At 49.8% G+C, this 22,298-nt stretch overlaps 1 protein-coding gene across 2 annotated transcripts in view; it reads left to right on the forward strand.

Annotated features, from left to right (window-relative positions):
* The window catches only part of PITX3 (paired like homeodomain 3), a 39,331-nt gene extending 17,575 nt beyond the window's left edge, over positions 1-21,756 (forward strand). The window contains exons 2-5 of one of the 2 annotated variants that reach the window (XM_065551575.1): positions 216-553; positions 2,548-2,691; positions 14,940-15,145; positions 20,231-21,756. In XM_065551575.1, the coding sequence (XP_065407647.1) occupies positions 493-553; positions 2,548-2,691; positions 14,940-15,145; positions 20,231-20,794 (975 nt within the window). In that variant the 5' untranslated portion in view covers positions 216-492 and the 3' untranslated portion in view covers positions 20,795-21,756. The remainder of the gene's footprint in view (positions 1-215; positions 554-2,547; positions 2,692-14,939; positions 15,146-20,230) is intronic. The other variant, XM_005285531.4, reaches the window with a different exon arrangement.
* The last annotated feature ends 542 nt before the right edge of the window (positions 21,757-22,298 follow it).

Below are 22,298 nucleotides of genomic sequence, written 5' to 3' on the forward strand. Positions count from 1 at the left end.
CCCTAGAAGAGAGGAAATTGTGCTTGACAGATGCAATCATATGCAAATGGCTGTAGAAGAGGGGAAATTATCATCTACAAACATTGGGCAGAAATTCCATCTGCCGCCTCCTCAGGAAGGGCTCTTAATAAATTCTGAGACAGCAAAGTGACACACATCTTAATCAAGCCTTAATCCAAGGAATTAATTCACTGCGCGTTTCTGCATAATTCCAGGAGTAATGCTAAAAACCTTGGCAATATCAGCAGCAGATGGACTCCCTCCAACTCCATGCAAAGGTATTAAAGAAAACACAGCCCCTGTCACATCACTTCGTGTACATACACATGGTGAAAAGCAACGGGGCTGTGCCCTGCCCCTGCCTGGAGCTTATGCAGTCTGCAGACATCAAAGGCTTGCAATGCGGTGGAAACTGGAACTTGCCTCAGAACAAATGAGGGGCTCCTGCCACGCCCTCCCTGGACAGGGGATCGGAAGCCTGCAGCAAGACAAATGACTGGAAAATGGGCACTAGGGCAACTGTGTCCATTCGGGAAGAGACAGACCTTACAAAGTGAGCAGGGAAAAAAGGGGAGGTTGACTCAGATCAGTGTCAAGACACATGTGTCGGAACTCTGGGGGCTCTTTGAACTGAGGGGCTGACTAAATGAGTACGTAGGAGGAGTGAGGATAAATTGCCCATGGGTTTAAACCGAAATCTGTCATAGGAGCTATTGGATAATAGTCATCAGAATTAATAAGACCCTGCTCTTCCACTCCTGGTGGTTCTCAAAGCACTTAACATGCACTAAAGGCACTCAGCACTGGCCTCTCTCCCTGTTAAACTCAATGGGAGTTCTTCTATTGACTTTAGTCGGGGCAGAACTAGGCAAATGCTGAGTGTTTTTGAAAACCTCACCCCATGTAATTATCATCCACAACCCTATGAGGTAGAGTAAATAATTATTATCCCTGCTTATGATATACATGTTAGAGAATCCCATCCAAATGCGTTGGATTAGAAATCCCAATTCCTAAGCCACTGAATTTTGGGAATGTAGGAGATGTTTCCAAACCAGGATGCAAATGTCACAACTGATCCTATATCTGCAATGTCTAAATCCAAAACTCCAGGTCTGAACAGCCCCACACTCTGGAAGCTTTGAAATCCTACTCTGGATCCCAGTGTATTGCCTCAGGTCAGCTGCTATTCAATATTAGTGGGGCTCCCTGGCTATAGAATGGGAATAGTTAGCACAGGTAAAGGTCACTTTAGAAATCAGCATGTTTTGTTCACTCTTAATGAAGTAAGAGCACAGAAAATATTGCACATGCGCAGTTGGATAAGAATATTAAGTGCTGCCTGACAACAAGGTCACAGGTCAAATTTGAGACCTTAGTGCAATCTAGAGAAACTTCCCTTTCTAGCCACACATGGTAGGGCCTTTAACTCTTACTAGTCTGGAAGGAATGTGAAGCTGACCCCTGGTAACCTTCAGATACCCCAAATTAGGATGAAAGCACTTTCCCCACCTTAGCTTTTCCTTAGCATAGAGCAATCTAGCAGGCTTTGGTCCCTTCGTAAGAGTGTGGCAGGAAGACACTGCGGTTGAGTAATACAAAAGGCAGCGGGTGGGGGTGCTATGCTTTCCTGCAGAGCCACTGATCATTACTAATGCTCAAACTCGGATACTGTAGGTTAGAAGGGGAAGCATATGGGCACATAGAATCGCCATTAGAGAAGAACCTGGGGGGCCATAAGGAAAACTAAGACCTTTTTAGGTTAAAAGTAAGGGGCCATCTGAACCAAGCTTGCTTTGTCCTCAGTCACCCAAGGGTGTTTACTCTTATACTAATGCAGGGTTTACAGGGATCTGGATGGGTCTGGCCTGTCACCGAAAAGAACGGCATTCACTTGTAACATTCTAGCTCTGTGTCAGCACTTGTGCACGTGTATCTACCCTCTTGTTTGTGTCCTTCTGTTACTGTGTGTCTGTGCATATATGCCTGTGTATCCGTGTTCGCGTTATGCCTAGAAGTGATTCCATGGGACTCCCTAGTCCTGTTTTTGTGTGTGTCTGTAACATTATTTAGACCAGAGCAGCTTGTTAAGAAGCAAAGGAGAAGGTGAGGGAGACCAGGGGACGATAGGAAAGAGGACAGGAGGGAGAGCTGGATGTTTTGGGAAGGTGCTAACTGCACTTGGCTGGCCACAGGGCCACTTCCTCAGATCTCCATTACGCAGCCTGCTCCCAATGTTGCTATTTCAGTCTGAATGTCACCTATAAATTGGAGGCTCTTTCTCTGAAGGCTGCAAATAGAAGTGCCATTAGATAATCTTTGATTTATAGGGCAGCTAAGTGTGGAGTTTAGTGAGGGCTGCGGCCAGTCTGCCCACTTCCCAGCCAGGAAACCCAGACTGGGCTGGGGTCCTGCTCCTGCAGTTTCCTTTACTTTTCCTAGCAGAACTTCCTCTGCCCTGAATTGGCTGGTCCCTTCCCAGAAGGGGTAGGGAAGGGGCATGATGTGAGCTCTACCTCCCCATTCACTCTGTGCCTGTTTCTGCAGATCTCTCCTCCTCCCCCACCACCGACTCCTGCCAGATGGATTTCAACCTGCTGACGGACTCAGAAGCTCGCAGCCCTGCTCTGTCCCTCTCGGATTCTGGGACCCCTCAACACGAACACAGCTGCAAGGGGCAGGACCATAGTGGTAAGTGCAGGCTCTTCCCCGAGACCCTTCCCTTCCCCCTCCCTGACATTGCTGCCTGGCCAGAAGGAGTGGCAGAGCTCTCCCACATAGCACCTGCACTGAATGGACATGTCTCTGTTTTGCATGCTCCTTGGTGATTGTGCCAGAAGTCTCTCTAGCAAGAAGATTGGCTGTGTCATTGCCCTAGGGATCAGTTTTAGGCGCCTGGGACACTTGTCTGGTTAAATGGGTGCCAGGCAGATGCCTTTACTAGGTCTGGGCCTCATTGTGTTCAGTGCTGTATAAACAGAGTCAGTGACAGTCCCTACCCAAAATCATTGCAATCTAAAAGTGGGCCCAATAAAAAACACCCCCAGCACTTGACATTTGGATCTTGGGCTCTTCCTTAAAAGGCTCCACCCTCTTCTACCTCCTCCAGAAACTCAGCAACTAACAACAAGGGGCCATGGTGTCTTCTTTGTAAGCCTGCAGATAGATGATGGTTTCCTAGAGCTGACTGTGTAGCTTGCAGACAGGCTGGAGGGTTCGATTTCTGCTAGGAATTTAAGCAGGCTAAAGGCTACAAACATCTCAGTGGGCGTGTTTCGGGGATGCTGATTTTGATGACAAGGTTAGTCAGGAGCCTGACAGCTTCAGATCTGTCCTGATCCCATACCTGTGTCCTGGGAAGGAGAGATGAGAACAGATCAAGCAGCTGCTTGGGAGATGGAAGGGAGAGAAGGGAGAGAAGGAAACCAGCTTATGAATGGGACAGTTTATTATCCTATTCCTAGCAGCACACAGGGAGGCGCTGCACTTCCTTGCTTTCTAATTAGAGCATCACTCCAGATCTCAGACCGCCATTCCCATAGACCGACATCGACCTACAGAAAGTATAAAACACATCTGATCCAAAGTAAGTCTTGTTCCCTTCCGATCCAATTGCATCACCAGGAGTTTAGCAGTTGACTTCAGTGAGAGCAGCATTGGGCCCTTGGAGGGAGCATGGTCCAGTGTCTAGAGCAGGGAAGTCGGGAGACCTGGGTTGTGCCACAGACTTGCTGGGTACCCTGGTGCTAGACTGCAGACGAAAGGCCACAGAAATGCAAAGTCTGTTTAAAAGGTCTGGCACCACCATGTGTTGTGGGTGGGTGGTCGGTCCCCCTTTTGGGAACTGGGAAGAGACACACCCTTTCCCAGTTTAAGCCATAGACAGAGGGAAGGTCCAGCTGTCCCTAAGTAGTGTGACTTCCCCTCAGTGCTGGGGACCTCTGGCTGAGAATGGCTTCCTTCAGAGGCATTGCAGCTGGCTGCTTCCTCTGCTGCGGTTTTAGCCCCATTAATGAGTTGGAACAAAGCTGGAAGTGGGGAAAAGGGCATTGAAGACCCAGGGAGAATCTCTCAGCGGAAAGGCTCCTCCAAGGAGTTACATTCAAACCTCCAAGACCACTTTTGGTTTAATGCTCTTTGTGCACTTAAGGTCCAATCCAACTACCTTGGAAGCCAAGGGCCAGGTTCCCACTGACTGAGATTCCCTCCGGGAAGAGAGCAGAACCCGGAAATGGCTTGCACCGCCCAGGGCTGGTTCGGGAGCCAGTAGGGATCATGTAGGCACATCTGGGTACCGGGCACTGCCAGGCTATAGGGCTGGAGCAGCGAGCCCTGCAACACTCTGGAGAGCCCCTCCTTCAGGTAACCCTGTAGTGTCCCGGGGACTCTTGCTACAGAGGCTTTAGCAGCAATAAGCGGCCGGGAGATACCCCCTCTCTCCCAACTAGCAACGGCTGCCAGGTTCAGCTTCCCCTTCATCTAGGCCCAAGCTACAATCTCTGCTGCAAGCTCCGCACCCCTACAGCGCTCTCCTTCCCAGGCGGAACGCGATAGGCGCTACCCCAAAAGGCAGCCCAGCACCGACAGAGCAGCCCGCGCAGTGCAGTGGAACGCGCAGCCCCCTCCGCCCTCACGCTGTCACTCCCGCCCCCACGCAGGGCAGTGGAACGCGCTGTCACCCGCGCTCACAGCTCACCCGTGTCCACTGCGTGAAACGGCCACCAACACACACGCGGGCAACCTCGACAAAGTCACACACGCTGGGCACCGCCCAACAGGCACACCAAAGTGCCCCATACAGAACGCGTATGCGCGCCAGGCGGTGTCATCCAGTGCGCCCACATCCACCACACTCAGCTAACAGCTCCACCTGCCTGCTGCCCCGCACAGCCCCCAACAACGCACACTGCACCAGCAACCCCCCCATCCACTGCCCACACATCCCTGCACCGCCTGATCCAGAGATACCCCCCGTATTGCAGACACAACCAGCTCAGCTCTAGACACACAAACAACTCGCCCCAGACACCCAAACAAAACAGCCTCTGGCTACACCCGCTTCATTTCGTCCCCCGCAGGGCCCCCTCTCTGCGCTGCTGTCCGATTTTCATTTTTGCCGTGAGCTTTTATTGTTCATCACGCGCAGTTTATGTTTAAATCCTATTCCACGTCCCCCTGTTGGGGTTTGTTTGTCGATTTCAAATTATTAATCCCGGGTCCGAACGTCTGGTTATTGTCCTGGTTTCATAGGTCCCAATTCAATCTGGTTTCGGTTTTTTTGGGCGTTCATACCCGTGTTTTCCATTCTGCGCTATTCCTTCGCTTCCTCTTTTCTCCGCTTCCCTTTCGTCCGGGCTGGGATGTCACACGCGCTTTTTTGCTTTCCAGTGACATTTCCCAGCCCAAATCTAACTTGTTTCGGGTCCCACCTGTAGACTTTGGTCTCTTTCCCGGAGAACTGCGCGATCCGGCCAGTTTTGCCCCCTGTGCAGTTTCCTGATGAAATACTCGTGTTCGAGGGACTGGGGGTGGGGGTGGGTAGAAGGAGATCTTTGTTAATTAATCTGGAGCCGAGGGCTGGATCTGGCGCGGAGAGTAACTGGGACGAGGAAATGCTCAGTTTCTGGACTCGATTCTGCGCCCGCCGAACCCGGGTTAAAACTCCCCCCGCTCGCACTGATGCTGCCAGTCTCTCGCCTTTATCCGCAGCCTGGATGTGTGCGGGGCAAAGGGACAACGGGTGGGGGGCAGCTGCAGTGCAGCGCGAATTCCCGGCCCGGCTCCGTGCAGACACCCGGCTTCGGATCCTTCAGGGTTCAGCGCGCACGTCCTGTGCTGAAACCGGCCAGGTGAGCTGTGCCACTCGACAGCAGGGCTGGAGCCCGGCCAGCCAACCCTTTCCGGCTCCGCTGGAGAAGGCAGGGGGCTAAGGCGAGACAGGGCCGGGGCTGCAGCTTGCCCTGCAGCTTGGAGAGGGGAGTGCCGGGGAGCAGGAGAGGGCCCGGCCCGGGAGCAGCCCCCAGTGGAGATACTTGGCTGCGGGGTCAGCGATCAGGGCTGGGATCAAGCGCTGCAGCAGGCAAAGCCCCCAGCCTGGCGCTATTCTCTCGCGGTCGCAGGGGAACCAGCTGCGTTGAAAATGGGGCGCAGTCAGTATTGGTGGCAGGAGTGTTAACAGCCACGGCTTCCTCGGGCACAGTTGGTGGAGGCGCAGGACCGCACCGACAGCGGCCCAGCCCTGCTCTGATGGCACCTCAGCTAGTGCGCCTGCTCGGGACAGGTTAGAAGCGGATTGCCAGGCGCAGAGCTAGGGGCTGAGGGCCAGACGCATCCGCTTGCTATAATTAAGGGGGGTCCAACTGAAGGTTGTAGGGCTCTGCCCACAGGACCGCTTTCTGCTCTGCTAACGGCTAATTATTAAATCAACCTGTCTTCCTAAACCCAGGCCAGGCGGGTCATTCCCTGAACCACAAGGATTTATCCTTACCCGCATCCTCGCTGGCTAATGGAACCGTCGCCGTTCTCACCCGTTGTAAATGTCCAACCCTACATCTATCCAGCTCTTAGCCTCACCTTGTGGCAGTGAGTTCCACCGTGTTCCGGGGGCACCCGGAGATGCCTCGCCTGCTTTTCACTGAACGTGGCCAGGTTCTTGTTAGGCGAGGGAGCGCAGGAGTCGGTTCCCAGTTTGTCTGGTAATCTACCGCCCTCCTGTCCCCTCCACCGCCTGTAGGACCCCCTGCGGTTTGGGACATGTGCGCCACCAACAGGCCAGCGCCGCTGCAGGCAGAGCGGGGAGCGGTAGAGCCGCTGGGACCAGACTCCTGGGACTTTGAACGGTGACTGAGGAAGGGACGCTTCCTCCTGATCGCTGCCTTCCCTGCCCAGCGCCTCCCGCATGCGCTGGCGGATCCCCCTCTCCCTAGCTGATGCAGCGCTCCCTCTCCAGAGAGCTGGGCGCTCCGCGGCAGCCTCTGAGCTAGTGAGCTGCAGCTCCATAGAGCAGAAACCTGTACCCGTCTCCCCGCCACTACCGGGACGCACACCGCTGCACAGGGCCCTTCCTTTCCCTGCTGCCTTCAGCCCCGGGGAAACTCTGCCAGACTATCCTGCCTGCGGCCCGCCCTCAGGAGCAGCCTAGGTTACAAGCAGCTTTACACTGAACCAAGCATCTTCTCTGGGGCGCTTCCGCCTGCCGGGCCCAGATTCTGCTCCGGCTGATCGGATAAAGGCGTCAGCAAAAGACACTTGCAGAGATCAGCGCGGGTCTGGCCACCTGTCTCCGCTCCCCCGAGCGCCCCTGACCCGTTCCTGTGGCCATGGCGAGCCCTTCCATCCCTAGCAGCAGGTAACGCGCCCCTCGCAGATCTGTCGCTTCGCTCTTCAGTCACCAACGCCGGCAGGCGGCTCCTGCAACAAACGGGCTTTCTGAGCCCCCAGGGATATGTAACAGGGACAGCAGCCTGTGGACTAAAACTTTCCTGGACTCCCCCCATCAACCCGGCTAAACCCGAAGCGGAACGAATCCAGCCTCTGTAAACTGCTCTGCCCCTTATTCTGGAAATAAAGCTTTGAGAACAGCCCCTCCCCCAGCCCTGCACGGTTCCCAGGTAACCCATCTGGTTGTTTTCAGTCAGAGTGCACCGATCTCTTATCGGCCAGAGCTGGTTTTGGAGCGTCAGCAGCTTCCTGTTTAGTTCTCGCTGCTCCGGCTCGGTTTACACAGGCCAGTGCCAGGGGACCGGGGAACCCGTGGAAGAGCGCCGTGCAAAGCGATCCGTGCCCCTAACTGCAACTCCAGCGAGTGCCACGTAGCCAACAAGCAGAGCCAGCGGCCAGCGCGCTGTTTGCTCTGCCCCATGTTTGATTAGCACCAAATCTGCGCTGTACAGAAGTGGCAGAACTCATCACCGCAATAGCTCAGCCTCTAAACAACACATTTATCCCACTCTCTGCTCTCCGGGACATTCCCCACCCCCTGGTCCCCGATCCTTCCGCGCCCCTGGCCCCACAAGCACCGCCCCCAACTATCTGCCCCCTCGAGGGCTCCGGACTCTCCCTTCCATGGGACCAGCCCGCGCTCCCTCCGCGATAGAATAGCAATTCCTGCGGGCCTTGACTGGCCCAGACGGTTCCTTCTCTCCTAATCCCACCTCCCAAGGGACCAGCTGTCTCTGGCTGGTGCCCCTAAAGTAATCCCCCCTAATTGAACAGCCTGCGCAGTTAGCCCAACGTATCTTCATTAAGCACCGTTTGTTTGGCCTTGGGTAGAAAATAAGGGGGGGGGGGGGAGGGAAATCACACAATCATCAAAGCTAAGCAGCGCCTAGATAGAGACAGCAGGGCTGGCTGAGCCTTAAACTGAAGTGCAAATATTGGTTAAGTGAGATGAAAACCTCCTCCTTCCCCTCTGCCCGTGCTCTCAACCTACCTATCCTCTCCAGCATCCCAGCGAGGTGTGTCTCCATGCCTCCCTGACCTGCTGGCCAGGTGTTACCAATTGTCATTAGCACCTTGATACTTCCTTTGTAGCCAAAACCTCGCTATCCAGTTTCCCGGCACAGCCTTTCAACCCCCTTTTCATGACCACGCTTTAAATCTCGGGAGCCCGTTTCAAAGGAGTCTAGAATCTCGGTGTAAAGGGAAATTGTTTATATCGGAGCCACAAAAGCCATTTATCATCTTGGGGTTTGTCAGAGTGCACAACCCCTGCTAGAGGTCTGGGCAGATACCCAGAGCATGCTCTTTCAGCATGCTAATTACTTACTCTCTCTAGTTTGCAGCCACTGGCATAACGAACAGAACAGTCCTAAAATCAAATTTATATTAGACAGTCTGAATCCCTCCTTTCTTCTAACCTATTGTTCCCTGGCCTTAGTTTTTCTTCTACTCAAATTGTTGTTTCCAGTTACCTTTCTCTCTCTTTACCCTCATACCTGGTAGCTGCCTCCCCATGATGTCACTATTTCTCTACCTTGTTCTAAATTGGCTGGCCCCTCTCTTTGCAAGAGCCCAGTTCCATTCCTCCTCAGTTGAAAAACCTTGGCCAGATGAGCACCTTCTCCCCAGTGCAAAGACTAACTACCCTGCTGCCTTTGGAGATGCACACTCTGTTGCAACTAATCAGCTGTGGGTACTGGTTGGAACTGGGGATGGGGATTCAGGACTTCCATTCAGGATTCTGCTCCTGATTTGCTTTGTGATTTCAGGCAAGTCACTTCACCTGCTCTGGGGCTTGGTTGCCCCAGCTACCAGATAGGACTAAATTCTTAAGCTTCAATGATCAGTGTCCTGGGCAGCTGTGAGGTTTAATCAGTGGGTGTTTAGTGCGCCCTCTACTTCCTTTCCAGCTACACAGCACGATCCTCTCTTGGTTCTGCCATGCCGAAAATCCTTCCCTACACACACCACACAGGGGAAGCCAGGGCCAGCAAGAATGGGAAGGAAGGTGTTTTCCCTGAAGCATGGTGCTCCCCTGGCAATACTATACCACCATGGGAAGTTTGCTCTGCAGAAGCCACTTGCAACCATTAGCTGGTAGTAAAGAGCTTCTGTCCTCTGGGAGTGGGGCACTGTGAACAGGGCACTAAGGGCACTGGGCATGCTGCTCTGCAGATGTGTGCTGAGATTTGTAAGATTAGGACTAGGATTCCCCTTATCTCCTTGGGTTCCACACAATTACCTGGACAGTCTTGCACCCCTGCTCAAAGGTGATGATGCCTTGGGCTTAGATGGTGACAAAGTCAGATATTTTCTGAGACTAAGGATGATAAAGCACACTGCTCATGGGCTATATGTCTACACCATCCCTCTATGTCCCATGCATTGCAAGCTTCTCCTGCCCTCAGTAGGCATTCTGAGCAAAGGCTGCAGATTGGGGCACATCATTACTACCTTAGCATCAATTCCTTTGGAAGTTGGTGGCGTTTTACCATTGACTCTCACAAGCAGGCTCTTACACCCGTGCTTCTCTCTGTGAAGGGTTTCAGACCTAACAAAATGAATGAGGGTTAAACTGAATATTGTCCCCTCGTGGATAGTCAGATCATTACTTTCGTGCTCAGAAATGGCATCTACCATCATTCCCTTTTTAATCTGTTCAGAGGCCAACAAGAGCTGAGTCCCTCTCCTATGACATTGGTTCAGACCAGAGGAATAAGAATATAGTCTCCATTGGAACCACAACTGTAACATACACATTAAAAGCACGTGTTGTTGTCAAAGAGCATCAACTCAATGGGGGCCAGAGAAATTCATCTGCTTCCAAAGAGCCCTCAGGAAATGGGCAGTGTCCCCACATCTAGATAATTATAGCAGTGCTTAGAGTGTCACAAGGGTACAGCAGTTTCCTGTGGGTCTATTTTTAGGTACTACATATTTCCACCTTTTGAATACACATCTTCAGCATTTTTCATAGTCTCAAACAACATTAGCTGAAGAAGCTGTCTGAGCCTGAGGTTTGATGATGGGGCATGGAGCCTTCCTCCACTGCCAAACCATGTCTGGCTGTCGTGAGCTGATGTTTGGTTAGGTGTTTATGTTGAATATTTGGGGGTCTCACTTGGCTTCCTAATGGTCAGCTGTCTATGCCTATTGACATGCCCCCTTCTTCTTAAATGCAGCTGAGAGGCCAAGGGTTAAATGGGCAATGGAGAGAACTAACCTCCCATCCTTAAGAGGTGGCTGGTGGGGTAGCATGAGGGAAGCCTATATTGCCACTGCCTGTGCTGTTGATCAGTAGAGAACATCCCTATTCCAGGGGATCAATGCGGTGTCTTTTGCCAGCACTCAGTTCACACATTAACACTGAGACACATTTGCCTGGAAGGTTCAGGTTGGATATGGGACTCCTCTTCCTTCCTGTACTAGTTCACTTTGCTAGTAATAGGCTGTATTCACATCAGCTAATTCCCTCTCATCCAGACATTGCTCCTCCAACCTGGGCCATGGATTTGCTCCTTGACAAAGGCTGTTTGCAGCCTAAATGATACTTTCCTCCATTGTGTCTCTCAAAAGTAATTAGAGGCGGATTTTCACAGCAATGACATATAGACGGCCCTACTGTTTGTGCAGCAATGGGATACCACAGGAAAGAGTTGGGGATTAGTAAAAGCAGAAGCTGATTGGGACAGGGACTGGGCCTAGCAGAATGGCCTGATTTAGTTAGGTGCTACTGTCATATAACCAGCCAACAAGAATATGCATAGCACCATATGCACAACTTCTCTTAGAGGACAAGCAAAGAAAGAATGGAAATATGGGAATTGCCAAGTCAGACCAAAGTCCATCTCTAACAGAGCCAGAACCAGACACTTCAGAGGAAGGGACAAAGAACCCACTAATGAACTATTATGGCATAAACTTTCTAAACTCTGTCAGTTAGTGGTTGGCTTATAACATGATGCATAAGTGTTTATTATATCCTAATGATGTAACTGCAGGTGTTTTCACGCTTATCGAGATAAGTGTCCAGTCCTTTTTTGACTCACTACTAACTTCAGTGATATCCTGTGGCATGGAGTTCCGCAGGCTAAATATGCAGTTTGTAAAAAGGTATTTCCCTTGGTCAATTTTACATGAGTTGCCTTTCCATTTCATTATATGTGCCTTTTTGCTCTTTAAATGAAGAAGGGTAGAGAGGAGCACCCAATTTAGTTCCCATGCAAGAAGAGAATCTATTGGACCAGTGGGCTCCTTAATAAGTCCCTCTTATCCTCTCTCCCCCCCACCATCCTCAGTGGTAGAGCCTGCAAATAAATGATCTGATTTCTCTGCAGTGTCCTTACCTTCCTTAATTGCTCACTTTACTCTCTACTAATTCAACAGACCCACTGATTTTTCTCACAAGTTTCCTGCTGCAGCTATAATTAAAGAAATTATTGTTACCAGTTCGTATCTTTGGCTATTTACCCTTCAAATTCATTCTTAAACCTTCCTAATTTCTTTCTTATATTTTACCAGCCATAGTTAATATACTCCATTCTGCTGGCTTCACTAGGGCTGAATTTCCATTTTCTAAAGAATATCCATTGAATTTGAATAACCTTTGTTACCTTGCCATTATATCTTACTGTATTTCTTCCTGCCTTCCTATTTTTCTGTGTGATTAGACAGATCGCTATAGCTCTATATAGATAAGTAACATCTTTGCCAAGTTTGTTGTGCTTGGACTTGCATCAATTTTTTAATCCCCCCACCTGAAGTTGAGTGTCAGCGTTAGTTTTTGTTATGATTCCTCCCCCAGTTCAATAGTGTTGTAATCAGTTATGGTTAGGATTGGTTGAAAAATTTCCATTTAAAAAACAAAATGGGGGGGGGGGACTTCAGTGGAAAACTGGGTTTTCAATTAAACACATTTCCTCAGGCCTCTAGATCGAAGAGGGGATAAAGCCATGATTATTTATTTATTTATTCCCCACCCCCAAAATATCATTCTCCAGCCTGTAACGGAATATTATCTTTATTGCTCATCTTCTTCTTATATGGCCTCTCCATTATTGGAGATTTGCAACCATGGTAGCCCATTCTGAATGATCCTCTCTGCTAATCTCTTGGTGGATGGATTGTCCCTTTGATCCACCCAGGATACCACCTGGTCCATCAAGGATCCTCTTTTTCTGCATCATGTTCTTCTGCCATCAACTTTCCCCTCTGGTGCCCTCTGTGTCATGCACTGAACCTCTTAAAATGTGCCCTCCAAATCAAATATGTCTAACTAGCAATTGCTGAGTTCCAGTACTCTCCAATACTTATTCTTTGGTTATGCGATCTTTCTAGATCTTTGCTCATACTAGAAGATTTTTAATGCATGCTGCTTTTTTCTCCTCACACTGTTACTCCATGAGGTGGATTATCCCTGCACACGATTAAAACACTCTGTTGTCTCTCAACAGAGACAATTTTGTGTTCAAATTCTGTCCCGATTCACAGGGCACGTAGTCCCACTGGCTTCAATGCAGGGAAGAATATGGCTGCTGGGGTTGTTTTTGTCTTCAAGGCTTGAATTATGAGGCACCTATACAATATAAAGAGGAGATTTACAATTTGAAAATATTCTGTTTTTTTTTAACTGATTTATCTTCACTGGATATGAGTGGGAATACTAGGGTTTACAGCTAAATGCAAAGGTATACATCTTGGACTAAAGAATGTAGGCCACTGTCCTGGGAAGCAGTGACTCTGAAAAAGATTTGGGGTTCATGGTGGATAATTAGCTGAACATGAGCTCCCAATGTGACATTGTGGCCAAAAGGGCAAATGCGATCCTCGGGTGCATAAACAGAGGAATCTGGAGTAGGAGCAGAGAGGTTATTTTACGTCTATATTTGGCAATAGTGCAACCACTGCTGGAATACTGTATTCAGTTCGGGTGCCCATAATTCAAGAAGAATGTTGATAAATTTGAGAGGGCTCAGAGAAGAGCCTCAAGAATGACTAAACAATTAGAAAACTTCCTGATAGTGACAGACTCAAGGAGCTCAACCTATTTAGCTTAACAAAGAGGAAGTTAAAGGGGTGACTTGATTACAGTCTATTAAATATTTGTTCTCCATGTAGATACTTCTAATGATCTCTTCAGTCTAGCAGAAGAAGGTCTGACACGATCCAATGGCTGGAAGTTGAAGCTAGACAAATTCAGAGAGGAAATAAGGTGTAAATTTTTAACAGGGAGAGTAATTAACCATGGGAACAATTTACCAAGGGTTGTGGTGGATTCTCCATCACTAACAATTTTAAAATCAAGGCTGGATGTTTTTCTAAAAGAGCTGCTCTAGGGATTATTCTGGGAAAGTTCTCTGGCCTGGGTTATACAGGAGGTCAGACTAGATGATCACAGTGGTCCCTTCTGACCTTGAAGTCTACAAATCCAATAGAAGGGATTTCTAGATGGCCACTGAGTAGAGAATGGGGAAAGAGTATTCACTTGTAAGGGACATGGCAATGGGGTGGGGGAATCTTTCATAACCTGGCCATTCTCCATGACAAAAGTTCAAGAGAGGCCAAGATGTCATATCCATTATGTATGTATGTATGTATGTGCCTGTTAAATCGAAGTAAAATTGAACGGAGTATCCTGGAAAGTCATTACTTTCATCTGCGGCTTCCACTTACTGTAGGAGCCTCAGTTTGTGATCCTGGCAGATTGGCTCCCCTCCCCTCTTGTCTCTGCTGTTCCCTCAAGCCAGGGCTTGACAGTTCTATTCTATCCTGGCTCTTATACAGCAGCCATCACCCCGGTACCCAGGTGCTTTCCAGAATGGCAATAAATGACGTGACTAACGTTTCTCCCATGTGGCTCCCACCGACTCCTTTGTCCATTTTCTTTCTCCTTTGGCATTCTTCCTGATTTGTGGACTTTGCTAAACGGTGTGATTGAAAATTGCTTTAGTTAAGCAAGCATAAGAAACACTAAGTGAACACTTTAAAATCTGTTCAACCCAGGCTTATATCAATTTAGCCTAAGTCAGTTAGGAACAGGTTTAAGGTACATTACAATAAGCTACTCAAATGAAAACAAGAGTCCACCCGTCAGTTTAAAACAGTGCAAGTTGTGTGTAAACAAGGAGTAGATTTTTGCCTCCTCTTACACCTAGAGGTGGGTGGGGCTGTAAGGCTGGGCTGATGAGAGAAGCGTTTAGTCTAATAGGATGCTGCCTGCTCCTGAAGCCCTACATAGTTACCACTGTTGGCTGCATTAGGGAGGGAAGGCAGGTGACTTTCATGTGTGCCTGGATTACATGCACCAGGAATGAGGTGCCCTGGAGTCCTGGGACTCAGAGATGCAGGCCGGAAGCCTGGAGCAGGTAGCACCAGGGTAATGAGAAAGAGTTGCATGCCAAGCCACTGAGCTTTGGGGAAGTTACTGTCCTGGGGACCGAGGCATGTGCCGGAGTCCCAGGGCTACGTTGTGACAGGTTACCTGCCTTTGCATTTCACAGACACAGAGAAGTCCCAGCAGAACCAGACTGATGACTCCAACCCCGAGGACGGCTCCCTGAAGAAGAAGCAGCGGAGGCAGCGGACTCACTTTACCAGCCAGCAGCTCCAGGAACTGGAAGCTACCTTCCAGAGGAACCGCTACCCAGACATGAGCACCAGGGAGGAGATAGCAGTCTGGACCAACCTGACCGAGGCACGAGTCCGGGTATGGCTGCCAATCTCCCGCTCCACAGTCTCTGAACACAGCCACAGCTTGGGGGGAGGAGGGGTCCCGAGACCAGTTCTGCAGCCAGCCACCAAACCAACCCAGAACCTGCCTTTAACAGAGAGCCAAGGGCACTAGAGGCTTCTCCAGCACATCAATTCCACCCAGCTCTGCTCTCAGTGCCCAACAGGCCCCAGCTGCAGACACCTTGCAGGCTGCCATCTTGGATTCAGTGCAAGTTCACAAGAACCATCATTCTGGCAGGTGTTTGAGAGGGAAATCTCACTTGATTTCCTTGAGAATGATTGATGGCAGGCTCCTTCCCAGGCAGAGAACTGCCCACATTCCTCCAGTTCCATATAAAAACAGACATCTGTCCTGTGCTCTGGCCCCCAGGAAAGAAAAGTCTCCCTGGGCTGCTCAGGGTCAGAGGACCCTGGGGAAGAAATCTCACCCAATACAGAGGAGAAGCCATTACTCAGTTCAGGAAATGCCCCCTTTGCTCTGCCTCACCATCCTGATCCCCTGTCCCCCCACCACTGCCAATCCCCTCTTTTGCCTTCATCCCTATCCCAGGCCTTGTTCCCCCCTCCTCAGTGCTCATCCCCCATTCCTCTTCCCTGTCCATTTCACTGTGTCTCAATGCTTCCTCTGCCTTGGGACAGCATTGCCCAGTGGCCAGGGCATGGGCCTGACAGCAGGCTGGAAAAAGTGGGGAGGGACAGTCTGTCATTTCCTACACAAATGGAAGTGACATCACATCTGCCTGTCCTCCTGTCCCACATCAATGCTGCCCCATCAGCCTCATCTCCGCTCCTCCTGCAGCTCCCTGGAGCCCTTCACCCCTATCTCACAGGCCTGGGGTGTAGGGGCTGCAGCAGGGTCCCCTTTCCCAGACCAGGTGTTGCAGGGATGGAGTGGGGAGGAGGGAAGGAGCAGAGGCCAACCCCAAAGGTTCAACAATCATGAGTCGGACACTAGAAAATCAGGAGATTGATCCAAAACTCATGATTTAAAAAAAAAAAAAGTCTGTGTTTTTCAGTCTGTTTTTTGACTGCAGAACTCCCCTTGCCCATGCTCTGTGAGTGGGAGCGTGTGAGTATGAGACACAGACACATTTAGTGTTTCCCGTGCTCCTGAATGTATTGGGTAAGGGGATTTTGGCTGCCGCTGCAGGAGCTCTGATCCCCACATCTACCTGTCCCATGCCCAGCATGTCTGTCCTCCCAACCTCCAAATTCTGTCCAGTTCCCCCTCAGTTCTCCTTTCCAGCCTCATCTCTACTCTTCACCTCTTTCTCCTTTCCCAGGTTGGATATTGCAGAGAAGGGAGGAGGTTGGGAGATGGGGGAGTGGAGCCATCCTGAGCTGCTGGTCAATTTCTGCTCCCTGCTCCCCTCCTGTAAGAATGTGTCAGCTCTGCCTGCTTGGTGCAGCAGCTCTGATTGGCTGCTCTTGCCCAGGAGGTGGGGCAATGGCGAATGTAGCCAGTCAGTGGGGGTTTTCCCGGGCTGACATGTGCACGTCTCAGTGACATGGCTGGAGTTGTAGTTGTAGAAGGCTGGGTCTACACCTAAAAATTACCCCAACCTAGCCCCTGGTGTAGACACAGCTAGCATGTTGGACAAACTTTTCCATCCACCTAGCTACTGCCTCTTGGAGTGGCGGATTAACTACATTGATGGGAAAACCCCTTCTCTCACTGTAGGGAGCGTCTACACTACTGCACGATAGTGTAGATGTACCTGAAATTTCATTTGTGGGTCTGCACCCCCTTTCCACCAGATGCACGTTAAGCCCTGCCTGGGAGACAGGACACCTGGGCTCTATAACTTGCTCTGTTACTGGCCTGTTGTGCCACCATGGGCTGGTCACTTCTCTCCGGACCTTCATTCTCGCCTTTCAACCTTTAGCTTGTCTATTTGGACTGTCAGCTCTTTGGGGCAGGCCTGTCTCGCTAAGTGTAGGTAATGGCAGGGCTCTGATCTCAGCTGGGACTACAGATTAACACCACAACGCTTATCCATGCCCCTGCTTCATCTCCCTCTGTATGTTCTCATCCCCTGGACTCTTACCCTGCCTATGCCCTATGTTTCTGCCTTTCCCTTGTCTTTCCCCCTCCTCTTTACTCTTCCTGTCCTGATGTGGCCCTTTCCTCTGGTGCAGACTTCAGGTTTCTCTGTCCTGGTGAGAATTAGTTCCCAGAAAAGCAGGGGTGTCACATTTTAAAGGGAAATCCTGCCAACTCTCATGATTCTAGCGTGAATCTCATGACATTTAGGTGGTTACATTTTTTTTTTTAAGGGTTTGAATGAATTTCCCATTTCTGACTTCCTCTCACAAATCCGTTCCCTTATCCGGAAGGGCCCCTGTCGCCCGTCAATGAGACTGAATTGCATGCTGCCCTCAACAAGTTGGCTGACATGCCCCTTGTGAGTGTGTGTATGGGTATGAGATTGCCCACTGCAAAGATGGACTCCATTTCTCATGATTACCAATGAGGCTGAAGCCATGCTCTGAGGGAAAATGGTGGCCTTTTAGGGTATGCACCAGCTGACACCAGCTCAGGCTGAAGGGATGTTTAATTGCAGTGTAGAACTTCCTGCTCAGATTGCATCCCAAGATCTGGGATCCTCCCACCTCGCAGGCCCGAGCCTGCATGTCTACACCACAATTAAACAGCCCCTTAGCCCGAGCCTGAGTCAGCTGGCATGGGCCAGCCGCATGTGTCTAACTGCAGTGTAGACATACCCCTAGTCACCAGGTGAGGCCAGGCAAGAGCCAGGAAGCTGTGGAGATGCTGGAATGGGGCAGTGGGGACAGCAGAGAGGGAGCTAAGGAACAGGACAGGAAGCGATATTAGGAGTCAAAGGACACATGGATAGCGGGAGGCAGACTGAGGATGAAAGGGCCTATGGGTGGCAGAGTGAGAGAACATGACGTGTAGGAAACTGAAGGGGATGCTGCAGACAGCCAGAGTTGTAGGAAAGAGATCTATATTGAGCAGACTGAGAGGCCAGTGTTGCATGCTGAGGCTGTATAGTTTGTGTGGTAGCAGCCTAGCCCCAGCATCCATCTCTGAGCCCTCAGTATCATCCCAAACTTAAATACAGTCATAGAGTTGAAGGCCAGAAGGGCCCCCCAGATCAGCTACCGACTGCCTGTATATCACAGGCCACCTCTACCACCCACATGCTAAACCCAACAACTGAAATTAGACCGAAGTATTACAGCCCACAGGAGACTAGACTATTGTGTGCCACAGGCAGAGAAGAGGAGGGACCGAGGTGCACCAATGTCTGAGGCCCCTGCAATAATGATTAAGTGAGATACACCAGATAATCCTGGCAAGTGACCCGCACCCGATTACACTTCTCTCAGGGTCAATATGAGGGAACTACTGAACTCTAAGCAGTATAAACAAACATCACACTAGGTTCCCCTGAAGTCTGACCCTCTTTCTCCAGTTCCATACATACTAGAAAAGGGAGCATGTGTGTGGGGCAGCTGCCTACCGTGTCTAGCTAGGGAAGAGGTAGAGAGGGCTAGAATGGCCCCAAGGGATACAAGAGGGTAGGTGGTATTTGCAAACAGGGAAGTTGCATTTCTGTGATTGAATTTTGAACCCAACATGATCCCACACAAGTTGGAAATGTGTGGCTTCCCCCTAAGGTGGGGTGGGGGGGGGAAATCAGATGGCAGGCAAAAAACAAAACAAAGTGACAGTTTTTCAAAATTATAATTTAAGACACATGATATTTTGGGTTCTGACTCATGATTTTTGAATGCTTGGAGTAGGCAGCGGTGGAATTACGATTCTCAGAGAGGGAACTTGTCAAGTGGTTTAAATCCATACTAAGCAACTACACTGGGCTACAACATAAGAACCCAGGAGTGAAACGGACCAGTCATTTCACCATCCAAGCTGACAGAAATGCCAAAACAAAACAAAGTGCATCAATGGCAAAATTAATTATATTTTTAAACTGAGGTATTACTAGTAACTTAAGAAAAAAATAGTTTCAAATAGGGTTTTTGACAGTGTCCCATTAATAGTCTTCAGTCAACATTTTAATGTATTTCCTATGGGGTTATTTTTACATTTGTTATTTGTCTTTGAAGAATCCCAGCAAAACTAATCTTTCATCACCTTCCAATGAATACAAAAGATTAATAACACAAAATCAAACTGATTTTGAGATACAGACAAAAAGAAGTGTGAATTCCCCTAGTGCAGCAGTTCTCAAACCATGCACCTCAGAGCACTTGCTCTTGGTCTATGAAGATCTACAAAGTCATACGATACTGGCTCCTAGCTGCTAGATCACAGTTAAAAATACACAAAGTATTTTCCTAATATTTTCCTATGTAAGCAACTGCTGTATTTGTTGTGTGATCAAGAATGGAAGGCAAGGTGGGTCACATGATCGCAAACGGCCATGCAGGGAGGGTCTGTGAGGCACCCTCTCTAGTAAGTTGTAGTCCAGCCCAGTTTGAGGTCCCCTGTCCTGGTGGAAATCCCCATGGAGAATCTCCAGCTGATCTCCACTAGCGACAGAGAACCAGACTAAACTAACAGAAACCAGAAGGGGGATGTCAAGGGAGTCTGCTGAATTTTCCACTCCTGTAGGGTCCAGTCTCTCTCTGATAGCTGTGGAAACAGGGTATGTACACAAATGTACAGGACTACATTAATACTGCAAATCATGGACGTTAGAATGTGAAAGGACCTGCTAGGTCACCTACACAGTCCCAGGATTCTCCCTGTACTGCATGCTCCAGTTCTCTGTTCTGGTTTTAGGGGGGCTATGTGAGGGGGCTCCCACCAGCTCCCTTTGGGAGACCATGCCACAGCCTACCATACCCCTGTTAAGTAACTTTTCCTGCTATTCAGCCAAAGTTTTCTTTGGTTAATTCTATCTAATCACTCCTAGTTACAAGCTCCTCGCTCACTTCAGCCTGTCCTTTTCCAGATGTACTCAGTTGTCCTGATGTCCATGTTGGTACAAGGAGGGATGACTGACAAAGGCAGAGGCTTCCTCATTAATAACTGGAATGACCCTCCCCCTCTCCCCTTGTCTTGCAGGTCTGGTTTAAGAACCGCAGAGCCAAGTGGAGGAAACGAGAAAGGAACCAGCAGGCAGAGCTTTGTAAGAACAGTTTTGGAGCTCAGTTCAATGGACTGATGCAGCCTTATGATGACATGTATTCCGGCTATTCGTATAACAACTGGGCTACCAAAGGGCTTGCTACCAGCCCCCTGTCAGCCAAGAGCTTCCCCTTCTTCAACTCCATGAATGTCAGCCCCCTCTCCTCCCAGCCCATGTTCTCCCCTCCCAGTTCCATTGCTTCCATGACCATGCCTTCCTCCATGGTCCCCTCAGCAGTGACTGGCGTGCCAGGATCCAGCCTCAACAACCTGGGAAACATCAACAACCTCAACAGCCCAAGCCTCAACTCTGCCGTTTCATCCAGTGCCTGCCCTTATGCCTCCACCGCCAGCCCCTACATGTACAGGGACACGTGCAACTCTAGCCTGGCCAGCTTGAGGCTGAAGGCCAAGCAGCATGCCAACTTCACCTACCCAGCGGTTCAGACGGCAGCTTCCAACCTGAGCCCCTGCCAATATGCCGTGGACAGGCCCGTATGAAGGGCCACCTTCCACCAACCAGGGACTCGACCTTAGCCTGATGAAAGGAGACCTTTAGCCCTACAACAGCGTACGCCCTGCAGGAGAGAGAAAGACAGATGGACCTCTGTGAAGACTTGTCTAACTATCGTATGGTGAATTTTGACTGTTTTTGTTTTTTGGTTTTTTTTTTTTTTTTTTTTTTTTTGGTAAAGCAACAGAAACTGCTCATTGGAAGACCCACTGGGAAACAGGAACCTGTGACATTCAGTTTGGCTCCTGGGCAGCAGAACTGAGCATATGTCAATCTGCCCCTTCCCCCCTCCACTTGGTGTGATAGTTGTCCTTGCCCTTCCCTGGCACAAAAGCCCTGTTTAAAGCATAGGCAGCCAGGTGGCACAGCTGTAGGAAGCAGCCAGGGACCCAGACAAAGTGGCGCAGCTACTCAATGCTTGGCTGAGAACACAGATACACCCACAGGTGTGAGTGGTCAGATTTCATTTTGAGGCATCTCACCCATTTATTTATCATATGGCCAGTCTCACAGGCCACCAGTCAGGAAAGTACTGTCTCAGCCGGCAATACATTTTTATACTGCAGATATATGCATGGCCAAGTAATTGAACCCCTTAGGGATCGGGAGTTGTAGGGATGTAGGATGTGTGTGTGTTATATAACACACACATATACACACACAAATAAATATATATATATATAACACACCTTTTTGTTTTGTACGTGGGATAATCCATGAAGTAGACCTTACAGATGAAAAGCCAAGCATGTCCACCACGGTGGAGCATTCAGCCTGTCCGCTTTACTGCTTAAGTCATTTCCACTCGGGTAGGAATTCCTTTGCCAATGTACATCCAAAGAATCCCTTTTTTTTCCTTTTGCAACAAATTGACCTCTTTTGTGCACCCGCCTCTCTGCCCCTGAATTCCATGTTCAACAATAAAATGAAAGTTGGAGCAGTCCCGTTAGAGGTTTCCGTCTGTCTGGTTATTGCGCGCACAAGTTGAGAACGTGGGGAAAAGAAAGACCAGCGACCGTGTCTAAAGGGTCCAAATCAAACCCACATTGTGAAAGAGGAGAGTCCGCAAGAGGGCTGCTGTTTATGAGACGCCAGTTCTTGGTGAGGGCCCAGTAACAGAAGGGGAAGTGTCATCTAAGCAAAGTCAAGGGATGGGGGCCCCAACATGTGCCTGAGCCGTCTTTCTCCTCCATGTTTGCAATTCAAATGCTCCGGCCATCTTTTGAGAACACAGTGCCAGTGGCCTAACTCCCAGGATCCCTTGCAGAACTGTCCATTTCCATGGCTGTCTCCTCACCTTGGGAGGGGGCATTAAGGAGAAACTATACCAAGCTTTCCCCCATGAACTAATGGAAGCCCCTTCCTGGGGGTCCCTGCAGGGTTTCAGGTCCATGGTGCTATAGACTGGGTGGGCTGGGAGGGAACCAGACCTCGGCTCTTCTGGATTCCCCCTCCTACACCCACACCCAACTCTTAATAGAGGCAGAGCCT

This window comes from Chrysemys picta, chromosome 7 (genome assembly GCF_011386835.1).
Source record: "Chrysemys picta bellii isolate R12L10 chromosome 7, ASM1138683v2, whole genome shotgun sequence".
Lineage (NCBI taxonomy): Eukaryota > Metazoa > Chordata > Testudines > Emydidae > Chrysemys > Chrysemys picta.